Genomic DNA, 12,319 nt, shown 5'->3' on the forward strand with positions numbered 1-12,319 from the left:
GCCGGAGACTGTCTACCCCGTCATGACCGCCCCCGGGACCCCGTCTATCTCCATCAGTGGCCCCGATGACGTTCCGGACCTGCCTTCTCTCGGCGACGAGCCGGAGATTGTCACCGCGGAGCTGGAAATTGTCGTCGCAGAACCCGACTTTGGCGATGATTTCGCGCCGACCGATATGCCGCCGTTCGTTGCGTTCAACCCCGTCGCGGGCATCGAGTCGAATCATGGCAATGCTTTTGTGCCCGCCATGCCGGCTATGCCATCGAGTGAAGTCTTTTACGGACCCGAACTCCCGTCTGCCGGCGTCGTTGGCGGCGAGAATGCTAGCTATTACTCCGGCCAGGTCGCGCAGGAGGTCAAGAAATCCGAGGAGACCGCACGTGTGGCGCAGTACCATCGGCAAGTGGGAGAGACGACGGAGACGCAGCGCGCACAGGTTGAGCATAGTGAGAGCACTGGCGGATCGCGACAGGAGTACTACACCATGGCGAAAGAGGTGGACCAGCAGCTAGAGCAGATCAAGTCCGCGGATAGCAAGAAGGAGGAGGAGGAGAAGGAGAAGAAAGAGAAGCACGAGCGCTGGAGTGGTGGGTTTGTTGAGGGAACTAAGGGCAGCGAGAAGTTCCGTGCTCCCGGCATCCCCTCCGTTGCCGCCGCGAAGCCGAGTATTGCCCCGGTCATGAGTGTGCCGCAGGTTCTCCGCGTTGCGGAATCCCAGCAGCAGCATGAGACGGTGGACGTGGAACGCAGGACGTCGTTTGGTTCGTATGAGGAGAAGACGGAGCGCAAGTCGCTCGACTCGGAAAGGGAGCGGTTGCAGCATATACTCAAGCGCACGGAGAGTGCGTCGACCAAGTCCGAGACCGCATCGCTGTATTCGCTCGACTCGAACGCGACGGACCAGCACCCACCATCCTCCCCTGAGGACGCAAAGAAGGAGCCCAAGAAGCCGTCGAGGTGGGGTTCCTTTTGGAAAGAGAAGACGCCCGCCGCCGTCGAGAAGAAGAAGGGCACGCTCGGTTGGTACGCGGCAGCACAGAAACTGAAGGATGCCACGTCGGCGGCGGTATCGACATCGTCGATTCCTGAAGCGTCAGCTTCCGCATCGCAAGGTATAACTCCCCTCCCCGTCCGGTGATCACGCGCTGACAAGTCCACAGCTACCACCGCCGGCGCATCCACCAGCCGTCTCCCGCGCCCCGCCGCGCCATCTTTCAAAACGCTACAATCCATCGCCAGCACGAGCAGCAGCTCGATCTCGTCGAGCGGGTACCACACTGCCGGCAGCACCACGCCCACGCAGACACCGCGCGCGCCCGCGCCAGTCAACTACTTTGCCGAATCGAAGCCGTCGTCGGAACTCGACGTGTTCAATGAGCCCGAGGTCGTCACCCCTACGCCTAAGCAGCAGGAGGCCGCAGAGTTCCGCGCCATCACCGCGATGGCCGCGGAGGCCGCTGGGTACTCCGAGGGCGTGGTTAGGAAGGTGGTTAATCAGGAGCATGGACATGGCGGGGTTGCAAATGGTAATGGGAGTGCGCATGGGAGTAATGGGAGTAGTGAGAAGCCGGGGACGACAGCGTTCCTGTCGAATTTCGACGAGATTGAAAACGATAGGAAGAAGCGGGCGAATAGGAGGGTGCCGCAGTCGGAGCTGGAGTCGGAGTTCGAGGATGAGACGTATGAGCGGACCGAGTACCAGCGGCAAGAAAGCCAGCGGACGCAGGTCCCCGACTCTCCTGTGTCCACGGCGTTCGATGCGCAGGGGCTTCTCCAAAGCTATGATAGCCAGAAGGTCTCGGCCTCTCAGGCGGCGTCGGCATCGGCATCGGCGGGTTTTCGCAGCGGTCAGCTACTGGGGTTTGGAACTGACCGCGCCGCGATACAAACCCACCACCTCCGCCGGTACGAACAGGAGCAGGAGCATGAGCGGGAGCAGGGGCGCCAAGACGCGGTAAGATTTGAGGCGGCGAGGTTTGAGGCGGCTCAGCAGCTGCAACGGCAGGATGGGCAGTGGACGCAGATCGAGGCCTCTCCGACGATTCCTACGGGATTTGTTCAGCAGGAGCGGTACGAGAAAGGCGAGCATGCCTATCAGGATAGCCAACAGACACAACCCGCTACCTCGCCCGTATCGACGGCCTTCGATGCAAGGGAGCTGCTGAAACGCTACGATAGCCAGCAACAGAGTAGCTCGAGCCAATATGTTGGAGCTGAGCAGACCCAGTCCTCGTCGGCAGTGTTTGGAACAACCCAACAACTCCAGCAGCAGCACCGGCAGAACATCGAGCAGGAACGCCAATTGACGACGTTTGAGCGTCAAGCAACTTCGGCGCAGTTCGAGGCTACGCAGCAGCTGCAGCGGCAGGATGGGCAGTGGACACAGGTCGAGGCTTCTCCGACGATTCCTACGGGATTTGTTCAGCAGGAGCGGTACGAGAAAAGCGAGCATGCCTATCAGGATAGCCAACAGACACAACCCGCTACCTCGCCCGTATCGACGGCCTTCGATGCACGGGAGCTGCTGCAACGTTACGATAGCCAACACCAGAGCTCAAGCCAATATGTTGCCCCTTCGGCATCGGTGGGAGCTGAGCAGACCCAGTCCTCGTCGGCAGGGTTTGGAACAACTCAGCAATTCCAGCAGCACCAACAGAACATCGAGCAGGAACGCCAATTGACGACGTTTGAGCGTGACGCATCTTCGGTGCAGTTGGAGGCTACTCAGCAGCTGCAACGGCAGGACGGCCGGTGGACACAGTTATCTGCCTCTCCGATGATCCCGACGGGATTTGTTGAGCAGCCGCAGCAGCCGCAGCAGCAACTACAGAAACTGCACTATGAGCAGGAGCAGGATCAGGAGCGCCAGTCGGCGGTAAGATTTGAGGCTGCCCAACAGCTACAACGGCAGAACGGGCAGTGGACACAGGTCGAGGCTTCTCCGACGATTCCTACGGGATTTGTTCAGCAGGAGCGGTACGAGAAAAGCGAGCATGCCTATCAGGATAGCCAACAGACACAACCCGCTACCTCGCCCGTATCGACGGCCTTCGATGCACGGGAGCTGCTGCAACGTTACGATAGCCAACACCAGAGCTCAAGCCAATATGTTGCCCCTTCGGCATCGGTGGGAGCTGAGCAGACCCAGTCCTCGTCGGCAGTGTTTGGAACAACCCAACAACTCCAGCAGCAGCACCAACAGAACGTCGAGCAGGAACGCCAATTGACGACGTTTGAACGTCAGGCGACATCGGCGCAGTTGGGGGCTACTCAGCAGCTGCAACGGCAGGATGGACAGTGGACACAGTTTACCACCTCTCCTACGTTGCCATGGGGGTTTGACCAGCAAGCACAAGAGCAATACAAGCAGGAACGTCGTTTGGCGGGAGTTGGAGCCAGTCAGCAGGAGGTGGTTGAGGTCGGTGTGCGCGCAGACGTTGAGGCCGCCAACGAACGACAATACCAGCTTCGCCAGGAACTACAGCGTCAGGAATTGCTGCGTCAGACTACCGATCATTCTGCGTCTGCGGCGGGGTTTGAGAAACGTCAGGAGCAACCCGCTACCTCTCCTGTGTCGACGGCATTTGATGCACGGCAGCTACTGCAACGTTATGACAGCCAGCGCCAGTCGTTTGAGGCCACTCAGCAGCTGCAGCGTCAGGATGGGCAGTGGACCCAATTCACTAGCTCACCCTCACTGCCATCAAGGTTTAGCCAGCAAGCACAAGAGCAATACAAGCAGGAACGTCGTTCGGCGGAGGTTGGAGCCAGTCAGCAGGTGGCGGCTGAGGTTGATGTGGTCGCGGAAGTTGAGACTGCCCAGGAACGGCTATACCAGCATCGCCAGGAACCGCAGCGCCAGACTACCGAGCACTCCGCGTCGGCGGCGGGGTTTGAGAAACGTCAGGAGCAATCCGCTTCCTCTCCTGTGTCGACGGCCTTTGATGCACGGCAACTACTGCAACGTTACGACAGCCAGCGCCAGTCGTTTGAGGCCACTCAGCAGCTGCAGCGTCAGGACGGGCAGTGGACCCAATTCACTACCTCACCCGCGCTGCCATGGGGGTTCGATCAGCCACAGAAGAGCGAGTTTGTTGCACTGTCCACGTCGGCGGGATTTGAGGTTGGCCGGGTCGCCCAACAGACGCAGTTCGCTACGTTGCCCGAGGTCTCGCAGAAATACCAGAAGTCGCACCAGGCCTACGAGCAGGAACGTCCATCGGTATTTGAGGCGCCAAAGTCTCAGTACGCCCCCTCAACCGGACCGGCTGGGCTTGGAATCAGCCAACAGTCGGAATTTGAGGAACGTCGGGAGCAATCTGCTTCCTCTTCTCCGTCCGCGGCGGGGTTTGAGAAACGTCAGGAGCAATCTGCCACCTCTTCTGCTTCAGCGGCGGGGTTTGAGCATCGTCCGGAGCAATCCGCTACCTCCCCCGTATCAACAGCATTTGATGCACGGCAACTACTGCAACGTTACGATAGCCAGCGCCAGTCGTTCGAGGCTACTCAGCAGCTACAGCGTCAGGATGGGCAGTGGACTCAATTCACTACCTCACTCTCGCTGCTATACGGGTTCGATCAACCGAAGAAGAGCCAGTTTGTTGCACCTTCCACGTCGGCGGGGTTTGAGATTGGCCGGGTCGCCCAGCAGACGCAGTTCGCTGCGATGCCTGAAGTTTCTCAGCAGTATCAGAAGCCGCATCAGACCTACGAGCAGGAACATCCGTCGGTGGAGTCAAAGTCTCAGTACACCCCTTCATCCGGGCTGGCGGGACTTGGAATCAGCCAAGAGACGGAGTTTGAAGAACGGCGGGAGCAAGTCGCTACCTCTTCTGCTTCAGCAGCGGGGTTTGAGCAAGGTCAGGAGCAATCCGCTTCCTCTCCTGTGTCGACAGCATTTGATGCACGACAGCTACTGCAACGATATGACAGCCAGCGCCTGTCGTTTGAGGCCACTCAGCAGCTGCAGCGTCAAGACGGGCAGTGGACACAATTTACCACCTCTCCCATGTTGCCTTCGGAGTTCGATCAGCCGAAGAAGAGCCAGTTTGTTGCACCTTCCACGTCAGCAGGGTTTGAGGTTGGCCGGGTCGCTCAGCGGACGCAGTTCGCTACGGTGCCTGAGGTTTCCCAGCAATACCAGAAGTCGCACCATACCTACGAGCAGGAACGTCCGGCAGTGTTTGAGGAGTCAAAGTCGCAGTACGCCCCCTCAACCGGGCCGATGGGGCTTGGAATCAGCCAACAGGCGGAATTTGAGGAGAATCGGGAGGAATTCGCTTCCTCTACTGCGTCGGCGGCGGGGTTTGAGGAACGTCGGGAGCAATCCGCTTCCTCTCCTGTGTCGACGGCCTTTGATGCACGGCAACTACTGCAACGTTACGATAGCCAACGCCAGTCGTTTGAGGCCACTCAGCAGCTGCAGCGCCAGGATGGGCAGTGGACTCAATTCACTACCTCTCCCATGCTGCCTTCGGGGGTTGAAGTTAGCCAGCAGCGTCATCACGAACAGCAGCGTCAAGATATAAGGCAGACCGCGTCTACTGTCGGACTCGATACACGTCGGGACCATTCTCGTCCTTCGTCTTCCTCGAGGGTTGAGTTGACCCAGCAACACAAGCTTGAGCAACGCCGTGAGCAACAGCACCAGGATTTGCAGGAGAGCGAGCACTCTGCCGAGGAGAGAAGTGACCATGAGGAACAAGAGGAACAGCTTCGTGAGGGTACTACAGAGGGAGGGGAGGCGTTCACCGCTCTTGGACTCCGCGGAGGTTATCTGCACAGCCGTGATCGCGACGAAAATGAGTACAAATTCGCAGAGAGAACAAAGAAGGGGAAGAAGGAGAAGAAGGAGAAGCATCGCGAGAACGGATCGGCGATCAAGGAGGTCAGCCATCAGAGGAGCTCCAGCAGCCATCGGAACGTCGAGAGTGGAGCTTCCGCGTCAGAGGGGAGAACCCAGGAACAACAACGTCCTGGGACTACTCCCGTTCAATCATACGCACAAGCGATTCGGGGGCGGGTGTCTACCCAGGGAGCAATCCAGGGCCACCAATCCGACACGTACCATGAGACCTCCGGTCAGCAAATCGCCACCGAGCGCCCGCCTCATGTCTCGCAGGCGTCAGAATCCGGCGCTACCCGTGCCCGATACGATCAGACCACAGGCACCCTACCATATGTCGCAATGCCTTCACCCACCACTGGAGGCTACATCTCTCAGCCGGCCACACCAGTTGAGCAGTGGACTTCGGGTGGACACCTCGCGAACGTGGGCGCCCCACCTTTGGGCGCCGAATTAAGCCAGACTAAGTCCGAACAATGTGAGTTTCCCTTATCTTGGAGGTCCAGATTGCGCAAAGTGCTTACAATAGATCTAGTTTCCTCTTCCCAGCCCGCTGTCCAGGAGTGGGAGGCGCAGCAGGCACAAGTTGAAAAGACCCAGCATCAGCAACGCTATCAGGGAGCAGAGATTGAACACCACACCGCGCTCCCGGTGGAAACGACTCAGGAGAGCTACAGCTCCCAGTCTGCCGTTGAGGAATGGGCGTCGGGACAACAGGCTTCAGCTAAGCAGTATAACCAGACCGTGGATGCAGCCCAAAATGCGCAGTCCGAGCATCGCCAGGAAACCCAGACTCTGGCGGTTATCCCAGCCTCCGCAACTGGCGGATACATCTCTCAGCCGGCTTCAGCCGTTGAGCAGTGGACTTCGGGCGGGTATCTCGCGCACACGGGTGTTGAGAACAGGGCCGTCGAGCCACAGGAACGTCACCAGGACACCATCCAGAGCTCACAACCTGCCATTTCGGAGTGGAATCAGCGTACGCATCATCAGGTTGCGGAGACTTCTCAGACGACGTCTGAGGCCCGATATGAGCAAGCCACCGGCACTGCAGCATTTGTTCCCATGCCTGTGCCAGCCACCGGCTACATCTCGCAGCCAGCGACGCCGGTTGAGCAGTGGACGGCAGGTGGATACCTCGCGAACACTGGCTTTGAGCTTCACAGTGCCCAGTCGGTACAAGATCAACGAGAACGTACCCAGCCCGTCGATGTTGCCGCTTCTCTACAGAGTTCCCAGCCTGCCGTTGCGGAGTGGAATGCGCGCCAGGCAGCTCTTCGGCACACTAAATCAGAACAGTACGAGCACCACCAAACTATGGAGAGTCCAGCATTTGTCCCTCTGCCAGCGGAGGCGACCCAGAGTTACACCTCCCAGTCTGCTGTTCATGAGTCGGAAGCACGCCGGTCAGCCGTCAATGCCCAAGCCATCCAACATCGGATCGAGCAAACCACTGGGACTTCAGAACATACTGATATGCCGATGCCAACCACCGGGGGCTACATATCTCAGCCGGCAACGCCTTCTTACGAATGGACTTCGGGCGGGTATCTTGCAAATGCAGGTGCCGAGCTCCCCTACATTCCCCTGCAGACCACGGAGACCGAGGAGTACGAGCGTCGCCAGGATAATGCTCGCGAGGATGTTGTCACCCGTGTGCAAGCGGAGCGCAGCTACAGCTCTCAGCCTGCAGTTCAGGAATGGGAAGCGAAGCAGGCCGAAAATCGCGCCGCTCAGTTTGCCGAAGGCCTTTCAGAGCGAAACCAGAGCACCGAGACATTGACAGTTATGCCTGCGCCAGCCCAGACGACTGGAGGATACATCACTCAGCCGGCCGCGACTACCGAGCAGTTGACTTTGGGAGGATATCTCACGAACGCGGGTGCCGAGCTCACCTACAATACTGCGGTCGAGACAACCGAGAGCTACAGCTCTCAGCCTGCCGTTGCGGAATGGGAAGCGAAGCAGGCAGCTATTCGTGCCACTCAGTTTGCGCAAGGACTTTCAGAGCGACACCAGAGCACCGAGACATCCGCAGTTGTGCCTGCGCCAGCCCAGATGACTGGAGGCTACATCTCACAGCCGGCAACACCCTCTGAGGAATGGACGTCGGGTGGGTATCTCGCGAACGCAGGTGTCGAGCTCGCCTACAATGCTCCTGTCCAGACAGCCGAGAGCTACAGCTCGCAGCCGGCGGTTCAGGAATGGGAAGCGAAGCAGGCAGCTATTCGTGCCGCTCAGTTTGCCGAAGGCCTTTCAGAGCGAAACCAGAGCACCGAGACATTAACAGTTATGCCTGCGCCAACACAGACGACTGGCGGCTACATCACCCAGCCTACCACGACTACCGAGCAGTTGGCTTTGGGAGGATATCTTGCGAATGCGGGTGTTTCCAGCTCTCAGCCAGCGGTTCAGGAATGGGAAGCGGAGCAGGCAGCAATCCGCGCTGCTCAGTTTGCTCAAGGACTGTCCGAGCGATACCAGAGTACCGAGACATCGGTAGCTATGCCTGCGCCAACGCAGACGACTGGAGGCTATATCTCACAGCCGGCAACACCCTCTGAGGAATGGACGTCGGGCGGGTATCTCGCGAGCGCAGGTGCTGAACTTCCTTATGTACCCCAACCAGCCGCACTCGAGTACGAGCGACACCAGGATACTACGCCGGCACAGGGAGGGCGGATCCCCAACTCTTCGACTGCCGTGGAGGAGTGGAATGTACGCCAGTCGCATGATGTCCAGGCCGACCAGAGCCAGCACGAGCAACGCCAGCACAGCGAGGCTGTTCCTGTAAGGCCGCGGCCCACCCAGAGCTACAGCTCTCAGCCCGCGGTCATCGAATGGGAAGCCAGGCAGCAACGGTATGCCGACCGCAGCCAGAGCCAGACGCAGCAATACATCGCAGACGAGACGGACCAGAAGACGCCGCGCCAATACCCCGCCGACATCCAGATGCCATCATCCACCGCTATGATGCACACCAGTCCCTTGACCACTCCGGTTGAGGAATACACGACATCTGAGCCAGGCTGGGGCGCATCAATCCCCCTTTCATTCTCACAGCCCAATTCCGAGGTTTCTAACACGCCGTCACGCCGTCAACGCCGCGCTTCGTCTGCCTTCAGCGACACCACAACTGCGGCTGAATCTGGAACCACCTACTCCGTCATTTCCCGCGGTGCGGCTTCGACCGTGCTCACCAGCATCGATGATCTCGAAGCCTTCGAGTGCCGTCGCGAGAGCAAGAGGGAGTACGACGATAGTACGGACTCCGATTCCGATGGAGAATTGTCAGGCGAGGATGTGGAAGGAGCGTCTCTCGCAGAAGGCCAGCAGACGGCTCAGGGTGAAGAAGGCCCGAAGTTGGGTCTCCGTGGAGGAGATGCTGGCCAGGGCCGACGTCGTCACCGCACGAAGGAGGAGAAGGCAGCTAGCAAGAAGCGCCGCGAAGCACGTCGCGAAGAGAGGCGGCTCAGGGAGGAGCAGGGAGAGGGGAAGCAGCAAGTTCGCCGGAAGATCTCTCGTTCACAAACCGAGGTCGTCGACTCTACCTCAAAGCCTACCAAGGAGACGCCTAAGCAATCTGGTGGTGACGGTAGCTGGAGTCGCTTCTTAGGCAAGTTTGTCAGCCCCGCACCCACCACCGCCGCCGTCGCCGTCGCCGCCACCAAGGCCAGCAGCCTTCGCCGCGTCAAGTCCGGCTCCGAAAAGTCACTCAAGAAATCCACCTCGGACATGAGCCTCAGCGATAAGCTCGACAGCAAAATTCAATTGCAGCGCGACTCATCTACCGAGAGCTGGCAGGGGGTACAGAAGGACGGCGAGGAGAAGACCAAGAAGAAGCGCCGCAACAGGGAATCGTCGGTTTCCTCCGATGTCGGAGACACTACTTCGGCGGAACGGACGCCCGGTCGTGTTCGCTCTGCTTCCGGCACCGTCACTCTCGCCGAGGATCTTGATGGGCTTATTGCCAAGTTGAAGATCGAGCGCACTGAAGAGGAGCAAAAGAGTTTGGGACTGAGAGGTGGCGAGCTGAGGGATGAGGGGAAGAAGAATAAGAAGATGGATATCCTCACATATCTCGAGGAGAAGGAGAAGCTACAAGAGCGCAAGAAGAAGAAGGCGCTGAAGGAGAAGGAGCGAGCCGAGCGCGAAAGAAAGAGGGAGAAGAAGGAGAGGAGGAAGATGAGAAAGGAGGAGCAGAAGAAGGCCGGTGAGGCAGTGGAAGAGTCGTCGTCTGAGGAGGAACAAGAGGGTGTTAAATTGGACGACAACGGCGCTGCCGAGCTAGTCGAGGACCTCAGTGAGAGCGACATCGACGAGGCCTCGTACGTCCAGGCGAAGCAGCAGCCTGGCAACAACGGTGTTGTCCTCCCCGGCGTGCAGATTGGAATCCAGCCGGAGCATATGGAAGAGGAGGAGGAGGAGGGATCTATGGCCAAGAAAGCCATGAAGATTGCAGATGAGAAAAAGGTGAAGAAGCTCTCTGATGCTACTGCTACTGCCCCCTCCTCGTTGCACGAAGATGATTTTGCCCTGGTTGCAGGACGCAAACAGGTATCCTCCTAATTCTCTGTCCTTCCCTTTGCTTTGAATCCTGCGCTATCAGTTTGGATATTGCCTCCCTTTGGGACCTTTCCGAACATAGGCTAACGTCAACGAGGAGGTTGCGGGCAACAGGAGTGGTAGAAAAGAAGAAAAAAAGGCAGCTGTACAGGGAAAGTTGAGGGGAGGAGATAGATTGTCAGATGTTGAAGAGGAGCAGGAGGGTGGAAAGTTTTCTCATGTTTTAGATTTTGTGCCCGTCAGCAGTATTAAATCGGCCGGTTCTTATTATGTTTCTTCGTCTTCGACGTTACCTGGGGATTTGCCATCTGTTCGTTTTTCGTTGCCGGGCGAGACACAGCCTGTCTTGCCAGGTCAGTCACCTGCATTGCAGAAGCCCTCCGAGGTCGTCTTGCCGGAGGGAAAGCCTGATGTTTTGAAGTCTTCCAGTGTGTTTCCTCTCTGTTGATTGTATTACCGGCTATTGCTTACGATGTATTAGTACATGAGATCAAATTGCCCCAGCACCGTTTGGAAGAAATTGGATCCCAGAAGGAATCATCCTTGCCGTGCCCCGCCGAAGCACCAGCCGTCACTTCCGAGACTACCCCAAAATCACCTGTTACTACCGCGGAAGAAGAGGGCTTTCCATTGATCAGCTCCCCGAGGTCAACAAATACCGAGGATGAAGAGGAGTACTCGTGGTGGGCGGAATCACCGGAGAGGATTGAGAGTGAGGAGAGAGCGTATCCCCTCCACCTCAAGTTGCAACAGCCGGAATACGTGCAGCTTCCAGAGAGCGGCCCAACTTCGCCCTACGAGCTCCCCAAGCTGCATGGTACTTTTCCCACTCTCGAGCCGCACCAAACGGCGTATGAGTCGGACAGCGAGTCGATAGTTATCCTGAGTGACGCCGATATGGAAGAGCTTCCGCTTAGCCTAAAGCTGGAACGCCCAGAGTATTTGATGCTGCCCGATAGCCGACCCGGATCGCCTTACGAAGTTCCGGGTGTTCCCTGGTGGCTGCCGGACCTCCCAGAGAGTCCTATCGATTCGCCGACTCAGTTGCCACAGCTTCGGGATGATGGGGACGTCGATGTCGAAGAGCTTCCCCTGCATCTCAGACTGCAACAGCCGGAGTACGTTATGCTCCCAGACAGTCCCGTCGGTTCGCCCACCCAATTGCTGCGGCTACAGCCCAGCCTTCCGGAGCACCTTGACCTCAACCTCCACACAGAAGAGGGGAAAGAGGAGAACGCCCAGCTCATCATTGAGCACCTATCTTCGCCCGCCATGTCCAGCGAGTTTGAGTCCGACGTTGAGCTTCAGCTGGGTAGAACGCCCTCCCCGGGAGTCCTCAGCGTTAGCGATGAAGAGGAGCTGCCCCTGAACCTGAAGCTGCAACGGCCCGAGTATGTGATGCTGCCCGACAGCAACCCAGGATCTCCTTACGAAGTTCTAGGTGTCTCGTGGTGGCTACCCGTTCTGCCAGAGAGCCCGATCGACTCGCCTACACAACTGCTGATTCACGGTGAGGAAGTGGACGATATCGAAGCGTTTCCCCCCCAGTTGAGGCTGCAGCAGCCGGAGTATGTTATGCACCCAGATAGCGCTCCCAATTCGCCGACGCAGTTGCCAGCTTTGCCGTACATTGCTCCGAAGAGTCTGCCGATCGGAATTCAAGACGAGCAGAAGGAAGATGATGTTGCGGGATTGATTGCTCGAGAGGATGCGGAGGAGCTGCCACTTCACCTCAGGCTGCAGCGGCCCGAGTATGTCATGCTCCCAGATAGCAGGCCCGGTTCGCCCTACGAAGTTGAAGAGATCCAGCGGTCTCTGTCAGCTCTGGGTTTGCGTACCCAACTGCCGAAGTTACAGGACAGTATTCTGGAGACTCGGCCGTTCGCCACACAAGATGAGAACAAGGAG

At 58.3% G+C, this 12,319-nt stretch overlaps 1 protein-coding gene across 1 annotated transcript; it reads left to right on the top strand.

The window, feature by feature from the left end:
* Positions 1-5,368: 5,368 nt before the first annotated feature.
* BZA05DRAFT_406253 (uncharacterized protein) lies at positions 5,369-10,915 on the top strand. The gene is made up of 3 exons (XM_051484490.1): positions 5,369-6,323; positions 6,381-10,402; positions 10,509-10,915. The coding sequence occupies exons 1-3, from the start codon at positions 5,465-5,467 to the stop codon at positions 10,857-10,859; spliced, it is 5,232 nt and encodes a 1,743-aa protein (XP_051336876.1). The 5' UTR covers positions 5,369-5,464; the 3' UTR covers positions 10,860-10,915.
* Positions 10,916-12,319: the final 1,404 nt, after the last annotated feature.

The sequence above is a fragment of the Tricharina praecox genome, assembly GCF_024521635.1.
Source record: "Tricharina praecox strain CBS 144465 chromosome Unknown BZA05scaffold_23, whole genome shotgun sequence".
In the NCBI taxonomy this organism is placed as follows: domain Eukaryota; kingdom Fungi; phylum Ascomycota; class Pezizomycetes; order Pezizales; family Pyronemataceae; genus Tricharina; species Tricharina praecox.

Bases quoted from the DNA above. Each gene is read 5' to 3' on its own strand.
- BZA05DRAFT_406253 (XM_051484490.1), top strand. From the start codon at position 5,465: ATGCTGCCTTCGGGGGTTGAAGTTAGCCAGCAGCGTCATCACGAACAG. The intron at 6,324-6,380 runs GTGAGTTTCCCT...CAATAGATCTAG, and splicing joins CCAGACTAAGTCCGAACAAT to TTTCCTCTTCCCAGCCCGCT. The intron at 10,403-10,508 runs GTATCCTCCTAA...AACGTCAACGAG, and splicing joins TGGTTGCAGGACGCAAACAG to GAGGTTGCGGGCAACAGGAG.